We start from the raw sequence: 8,614 nt of genomic DNA, 5'->3' as shown, positions 1-8,614 counted from the left end.
ACAAGTTTAAAAGAGTTTAAAAGATTTTTAACAGTTTTGTTCAACAGTTTTACATGCAAAATGTGCAAATGACGATAATAAAACAAAAATTCTGCAAAATTGTGGTTTGATTCATGTGCTTTTAGATAAAATATCGATGGTTGTATATCCAGTTGTTGTTTTCTTCTCTGAGGTGTAAGGCCTGGGCTTGTGGATTACGGCTTCAGTGTGAGTAGCTCTGAGGAAATGGTTCCCAGACCACAACGTGTCACGTTTTGCTCCTTCCTGCCCGGTGCTGACCTGAAATAATTAGATTTAGACTGGTCCCAGACAACACACACATTTCAGACAAGATCAGAAGAACTGACTTCTGTGACTTTGCTGATGAAATAAAGGATGAGAAAGTTCTAAACTCTGAATATGATGCCAAAATCCATCGAATGGGATTCCAAATATACAACTGACACAAAGATCATGATTTCTGCATTTAACACGGCCTACTAGGTTAAAGAATACAGCAAATATATGATGCCAAAATCCATCGAATGGGATTCCAAATATACAACTGACTACAAAGATCATGATTTCTGCATTTAACACGGACTACTAGGTTAAAGAATACAGCAAACTCACACAATACAAAACCAAACAACAAACAAAAACATAAAAAAAACACAAAGTGTGCGCTTAACTCATTAAACATGTCACTGGTCACTGTTAATTCACTGAAATGTGGATTTAGAGTCTCAGACCTCCCTGCAAATGAGTTCACTTCTTCCTTTTCAAAGCGTTCTTAGTTTTTCCGAACGCATCAAAGGTTGATTAGCACATTAATGTGAAGTGTTTTTCTTGTCCTGCTCGGTTAAATGTTGATTTGAGGTAAACAACTAAATTGTCTAAATCCTTTCCTCCCAGTGCTTTGTAAACTGCGTATTGAGCTCCATGTTAGCATATCAGTCACAGGGTCAAGGGTATCTAAAGCAGAGTCCTAGTTCTAATTAGCTCAGTATCTAACACCTCGGCACGGTCCTGAAACGCATGCAGCAGGCCGACCCCTCACGCATTAGAGGATTATGAAGATAAGGATGCATGAAGTTCAGGCTTTTGAAGGGATCATCCACCCCAGACTTTGAGGTGCGAGATGCTCTTTTTTGTTGACCTGTAGTTCATTAAGAAAGAGCTTCTATTTGCACAGGCCTGATTAGTACTTGGATGATGGTAAGGCCTTTGTGCCCTGGCACAGCTAGAATGGGTTGTGGAATATCATGTTATGTCTTTTGTTTTATTTATAGAGTTTATAATATTGAATTTAGCTACAGGGAAAACCTGTAATCTGTGTTTTTTTTTTAGATAAAAAAATAGATAATATAAATATAATATATTCACAAACTAAAAATAAATAATAATAATGATATATTTTTCTTCTTCTTTTCTCCTTATTATTATTATCATTATTATTATTATATGAATATTTATTCAATTATAAAAATATTTTATTTTAAAAAATTTGAACATTTATACAAGCTGACTGATTTGAGTTTTTCAATGGTTTTTCAAAATCAGGGGCCAAATATATCAATGCAATTTACATTTAATTATGTAAATGATACATTAAACATGCTGAAATTGAACAAATATTTATTTAGTATTTTCTAAAAAATGTATTTTTAATTTTTAAATAATTAAAATAGATGAAAGCAAGGCGGAACAACCATATTTGTTGATAAGAATATTCACACACGCATATATATATATGGCCAATGATTCAGCCAATTATTAATGCCTATTTCAGCATGCTTGGAGAGAAAAATGTTCGAATTATGTATTTAATTGTAACTTTTATGTCTCATTTAGTTAGTTTGACCACCAGAGGGTCTCAAAGGGGAAAATTAACCACCAGAGGGCCTCTAAAAGAGATTAAATATTTTACAAATATAAATAATTTTTTTCTAAAAAAAAAACCATAAATCAAATGTAAATTAAATGCATGTGAATGAAATGAATTTTGTGAATGAAAATGGTAAATATTCTTTGCAATGTACACACAGTATATTCAAGAATACTTGAATCTGTGTTTTTCTAGCCCTTGTCGCCTTTAGCTTACCTATGTCTCTTATATTGTAATATTGGGAAGAAAAAATATATTGTTGACAATAAAAAAGTATTTTCCAGATAATAATAATAATAATAATGTTTTTGCATTTGCATAATGACAAATAAAATTCAATAATATAATTTTTGATGAACGAACATGTCTTTATAATAACACACAATATATCAGAATTAATATTATATAATTTTCTCACAATATATAAAAAAATCTTTCTACATAAACATATATAGTCTAGCTGCCTTTATATTTTAGAAGGTGCAACCCTCAAAAAAGGCATCATAATATTTTAACCCCATTTTATCTTCTTGCAATTGTCAGTGCTGGTTAATTGTTTTGCTCCATACTAAATTGACTTTATCTACTGGAATCTGCGGTTCCTGTATGTGAATACTGGCTGCAAAAGCCTATTAACAGGATCCTGAGTGTAATTTATATGTAAATGACTGAGGAGAGACTCAAAGCCTCCGCTAATGGTGTAACTGCCTGTCTTTGCCATTTTTGAACATTCCAGCTGATCTTATCATCTTTTTTTCTGTCAGGGGTAATGTAATCGGTCAACAGGATAGGTAGAATTGCATCGTATTATCAAAGAATACAGATTCATCTGAATCTAGAAGAAATGCAATGAAAGCAGCCGGTCTTTTTGAGTGTAACTCACATTGCGGTAACATCAGGTATAAAGTACAACAGACGATAAAGGCAGAACTATAAGAGAATATTTGCTCAAGTTCAGGACAAAAGTGGCACAGTGTGTCAAGAGTGACATGAAGAGGAAGAGTCATGCGCTATAATCATTGCCTTGCAGCTGCATGTGGCTGTAAAATTACATGCAAAATTACTCCAATCTAATGGAGACAATAGACATTGCCTTACAACAAAAGCAAACGGATTCATTTCATTTCTCCTTAGTGACTCATCTAGAATATGTTTCATAAAGCATTATATTACCCTTACAGTCTTTATTAATATTTTGAATTCGTTTTTATTTTTATGTTTTCAGTTCTCATTTTAGTGTTAGCCAGTGTGTTGGTTGTGTATTTTTGTCATTTGTATAATAATGTTTTATTCATTTTGAATTTAGTTTAGTTTAATACATTACGTTAGACTAAATGAAAATGAGAAAATGTAGGCCTATATATACTTATATTTATTTTATTTCAAGTACTAGTTTTTATGGTTTTAGTTTTAATTTTAGTTTCAGTTAACTATAATAACCCTGGCTTGAGAATATATAGATAATCGAACAATTATTAAAATAAGCTGCAAGAATGCTCAAAGATGATTTTAAACAGTGAAGACCTTTTTATTGTTATTTAATGATAAATAAACAAAATCTTAAAGTTAAAAGTTGATACACAAAATCAAAACTTTGACATTTAGATGTTTTTATTATAAATATCAATAAATTAGTATAATTTTTGTACAAAAACGATAACATACAAAATATATAATATTAAAATAGAAATCTTAAAATAAGATAAAACAATATATTAAAATACATTAAATACTGTACAGTGGCATCCACAAAAAAATATTTAAAGAGTTTTAAATATATGAAAAGTCCGATGAGAGTTTCATCCCCAGAATTCCGGTGCAAACGGACAGCGGACAGCTTTGTTGTAGTCCTAAAAAGAGAGGGGGAAATGTAAGTTTGTTTTATTCAGCATTAGAAACCAAAATATTCACCTTTAAAAAAAAAAAATTAATAATAAAAAGCTAACACAATATGCATTCCACATATTCAGAATTCTTCATTTCAAATATATAAGTGCTAAACAAAGTACACACCTGGTATGTTGGGGCTGTATCTGCATACAAAGGGCCTTCCAGAAGAGATTCGGAGCTGGAGTTGAAGGAATCATCACAAGCAGGTGTTTCCAGGCTCATGCAGACCTGATGACAATCCATTTCTGTCTTCCTCAAGACATGCTCTGAAGGTCTGAAGGTGCTTTGAGACAGTTCTTGATGTGAAGTGCTGAGTCCCCAGTACTCTAGAGTTGAATAGCCCTGACTTTGAGGTGATTCTTGGTATCTAGGAGCTCTCAGGTCCCTCATCTGGCAGAGAGACTCCTCACTGAGGCCTAGTTGAGCAGACAGATAGGAGATGTAGCGGATGGTGAGGCGAAGGGTCTCGATCTTCGTCAAGGTTTGGCCGACAGGAGCCACAGAAGGAGGTAAGTAAGTCCTGAGGTGGTGGAGAGCTTTGGTCAAATCCCTCATTCTGAGCTTCTCCTTCTCGCTGGCGCTCTGTCTTTGCTTGCTCGGGTTTTTGGAGCGCGTTCTTCTAGTCCCAACACGGGAACGTGAGCCGTCCTGATGTAAGGAACCCGTCATGGGAGCCTTTGCACCTCCGGGAGGAGGAGAAGAACTGTTCAGAAGCTGAGCTGAAGGAGAGAAGTCCACGTAGGAAGTAGGAGAAACTGCTTCAGGAGATGAGATGTTGTAGAATTCAGAGTCTGAACTCGGGCAGCTCCAGGAGTTTTGTGTGAAGTAGCTGAAGAAAGGAGAAGACACGTCCATTCTGTGTGGTTTGAGAGAGTCAGTGATGCCGGAGGGTTTGCTGGAGGGAGGCTTTATAGTAGCCTCGGGCCTCAGAGGTGTGAAGTGACACCTCAGCAGGCCTCTCCAGCCCGCCGCTGTCTGTCCCAGACCAGACTACAGAGAGAGAGGGAGAAGTCCAGTCCCGATGTGGGAACCTATGCAGATATGAGTCATCAGGTAATGTGTGATTTTTCACTCCTACCCAACATGAACTTTTTTTCTCACCCTTCACTACTGTTTTTAACATCAAGCCCTCCAGTGCTATTTTGATTATTTTCAATCCATAAATAGAAACTCAGTAAACTGATACATTAAAAAATAAATATACTAAACTTGGCAAATTAAAAAAAAGCAGATTTATTGCTTAATAATCAGAATTTAATGTAATGTTGTATATATAATAATATAATATATAAAGATTTACTGCATATTAATTAGAATTTCTCATGAAGTAAAAAAAATAAAGCAGCCAATAAACATGATGGTATATAATACTGTATGTAATACAGAATAATATAAATGGTAAATATAGTATAAAATAAAATAAGAATGATATTTTAAGCAAATTTATCATAATACAAATTTCCAATGAAGTAGAAGAGAAATTATTTAAATTATATTATGAAATTGTATTTTATTGTATTCAAACATATTAAGTAAAATAAAAATGTGTTGTATATACATTCAATATTAGATATAAATATATAATATTGTGCATTATATAAATACTATATAAGAATAATACAAAAAATATAAATATGATTTGAAACATTTTATCATTAATCCAAATTTCCAATTAACATAATAAATTACTTAAATTACGTATGATAATTGATTATATTGCAATAATTTGTATTATATTAAATTATATCAAAATAAATGTTTATATAATATTTATATAACAAATTGATAATAAATATATAAAAAATATATATAATAAAATATAAACCAATATTTCTGTCCTACAGTCAACTTTGAAAAACATGTCAACTTCGAATAATTACTCACATAATTTTATCGAACAAATGATCACATATTTTTGAAAATTAAAAATGAAATAATAAAATACTTTTTTTTTTTATGTGAAATAAACATGGCAAAAAATATTCAAAGAAAGTACACAAATGCAAAGTTTGATAGACACTGATAAACACATAAAGGATAAATCTATACCCTGTTTCTAAGAAGCCAAGCTCCAGGTGATGATATGCGGTCAGTAGGTCACAGTTGTTTGGGGACAGAGACTCAGGTCATTCTCTCACAGCCAAGGTGTTAAACAACACCTCTAATGGGTCACATTAAAGGCAAAAGCACTGCTCTGTTGTCTGTGTGAACCTTTAATGGAATTTCACACCACACATGTAGCCTAAGTGAGCTAAGGAGGCTGGCTAAACAATATTAAGAGCCATCACACTAATACACTGTCATTGAAAAGACATTTGAAAAAAATAAATAAAGCCTATTGATATGTAAGCTGCAAAATGCTTTTAGATTCTTGCATTATGCCTTTTTAAACTTTGATTAGCATTAGCATGGCACCGATTAGCATTGTGCATTACAACATGTGCTGCTAGTCACAAACATATAAAACGGCTGAACATTCAAAATCACTAAAATGATCTGAAAACGTCTTAGAAAGCTTGTCACTACATTTTTAGCCTCTTTGAAGGTGTGTGGGTGAGTGTGGGAATTTCGAAATGCCACTGTTTAGACTGGCACCTTAACGCGGCACCTTGAGAGCTAAAAGGTGCTAAACTTGTGAGACACGAAAGTCTCCGTGACCTCGCCGAGCTCAAGCCAAGAGTTCATCTTCTCAGAATCACTCAAGTGCACTTTCAGCCACTGTATTAAACAATAACCATCAACACAATTAATAGATTTCCAGAAGCATGTATTTCAGTAGGGGACATAATATGTGAAAACAAATTGTTATAAAACATTTGTAATGGTCATTTTACATAAAATGCCTTCCTTTTTATGTTTTAGATTCATAATTGTATTAAATATGTTTATCTAATATTTACATAATACTATAAAAAATATCAACAAAGCATCTTAAACTGGTGTTATGAATGTAATATTTGCTTTTGTGTATTTTTAGTTCATTTTGTGTGGTTAAATAAGTTATAAACTGAATTGACTTTCCCAGGAAGGCTTTAGACTAAACAAACAAACAGCATAGAATCCTTTCTGAAGGATCATGTGACTAAAGACTGGAGTAACTTTTTAAATTGCATCTCAGCAGCTATGATTTTTGCATTGTGACTTGTCCTTTCCGGTATGACCTTTGTGATGTGACCTGACTGAACCCTGATCTCACCCTCTAGGAGCCGAGAGGTGCCAGGACTGTGGTGGTCTTTGGCACCTCAGAGTCACGGTGGGCGAGATTGTTAGCATCTATTAGTTCACAGTCTTAGAAGACCAAAGTGTTCACCATCTTAAAAGGATAAAAAATACGTTATTTTATGCAGGCACATGTATCTATTCAGTCCTAACATTTAAAACAGTAACTTTTATCCAAATTGTCCTCTTAACATTCCCATGGGAACGACAATGTTCTCTCTTTTTTACCTCCTCTCGTGGCTTGCAGCATTTTGCACCCTGAGTGTGAATTATAACAAAATATCCTGAGACAGAGGTGCTGCAAATCAGTAGAAACATGACATTGCATTGTGAGAATGACACGAGTATGTTGTGCCCAGCGTTAAAAAAAAAAGTACATGAAGTGCACTACATACTGTAAGTAGAGCATCATCATATGAATCGCCAACAGGCTACTGTTTGTTATTCACTAATTTTCGAACCAGGATCTGCATGTAAAATGATCTTTGCACTCATCTTCCCACCCACTTCCACAGCTTCAGTGACCGTAAGGAATAGTTTGTCTGCAAACTAAAACCTCTCAACCAAGCGAATAAAGGCACTCTAGCTCTGTTTCCCAGGTCTTGCTGTTACATCTTTCACACAGTAGCTCAAACCTCAAGACAGAATGAGCTGGCAGGCAGAAGAAAGTATTCAGCCAAAAAAAAAGAAGAAAAAAAGCCCAACACAAGCTGTGCGAATCACATAAATGTTTATTTTTTGCAATTCATAATGTACGGTCACAAAACAAAAACATCAGAATGGAAAACATAAAATGAATTATTTCTGTGACAGCCAGAAAATATTTCCAAATAAATATGCTATAAAAATGAAGAAGCAAGTATTCACAAACAAACTTTGAATCAATTACACAGAGTTTATCATTAATTATGCATAACGAGAAAGAGGTTTTCATTGCATCTCCATCAAATGGATCCGTCCAATTTTACAGGAATGCCACGGAATAAAAAAGATTAAAAAAAAAGATAATTATGACTTTTTATCTCACAATTCGGACTGGCAATTCTGAGAAAAAAAATCTAAATGTTTAAATATAAACAGAATTGTGAGATATAAACTAGCCACGGAATAAAAAAAGCCAATTGCGAGTTTTTATCTCACAATTCTAAAACTTTTCCTCACAGTTGCAAGTTTATATCTCACAATTCCGACTTTTCTTCTTAGAATCTCACATTTCCGAGTTTATATCTCAATCATGCAATTCCAATTTTATATCTTGCAAGCCAGAATTTAATATTTCAGAACAGTGAGATAAAATTCAGAATTGTGAGAAATAAACTCAAGAAAAAGATTTCAAGAAAAAGACAGAATTGTGAGATAAGTCACATTTACCTTATTTATTTTTTTATTCCATGGCAGAAACTGGCATCCATATTCAGGTGTACAGATTTAATTCTTGTGCATGTACTGTTCATAATTTGGTTTTTAAAGAAAAACAGTAATATAGTGTGCATGCACGGCTTTGTTCGTTGGTTACAAAGGTGACAGCTTCATAAACTTTAAAGGGATAGTTCAGCCAAAAACTAAAAATCATGTCATTATTTACTAACCTTCATGTTATTCCAAACCTGTAAGGCTTTATTGCTTCACAAAATAATG

The 8,614-nt window shown here is 33.4% G+C and overlaps 1 protein-coding gene across 1 annotated transcript; it reads right to left on the bottom strand.

Annotated features, from left to right (window-relative positions):
- Window positions 1–3,666: 3,666 nt before the first annotated feature.
- LOC107701865 (uncharacterized) lies at window positions 3,667–4,612 on the bottom strand. Its single transcript, XM_016504007.1, has 2 exons — window positions 3,881–4,612; window positions 3,667–3,717 (listed from the first exon to the last, which is right to left on the bottom strand). The coding sequence occupies exons 1-2, from the start codon at window positions 4,610–4,612 to the stop codon at window positions 3,667–3,669; spliced, it is 783 nt and encodes a 260-aa protein (XP_016359493.1).
- Window positions 4,613–8,614: the final 4,002 nt, after the last annotated feature.

Source organism: Sinocyclocheilus anshuiensis, unplaced genomic scaffold, assembly GCF_001515605.1.
Source record: "Sinocyclocheilus anshuiensis isolate Anshui unplaced genomic scaffold, SAMN03320099.WGS_v1.1 scaffold729, whole genome shotgun sequence".
NCBI classification, from domain to species: Eukaryota; Metazoa; Chordata; class Actinopteri; order Cypriniformes; family Cyprinidae; genus Sinocyclocheilus; species Sinocyclocheilus anshuiensis.
This window is presented reverse-complemented; position numbering and strand designations above follow the sequence as displayed.

Coding starts and splice junctions, on each gene's coding strand:
- LOC107701865 (XM_016504007.1), bottom strand. CDS start 4,612: ATGGACGTGTCTTCTCCTTTCTTCAGCTACTTCACACAAAACTCCTGG. Junction 3,718..3,880: donor ATACAGCCCCAACATACCAG/GTGTGTACTTTG, acceptor CTCTCTTTTTAG/GACTACAACAAAGCTGTCCG.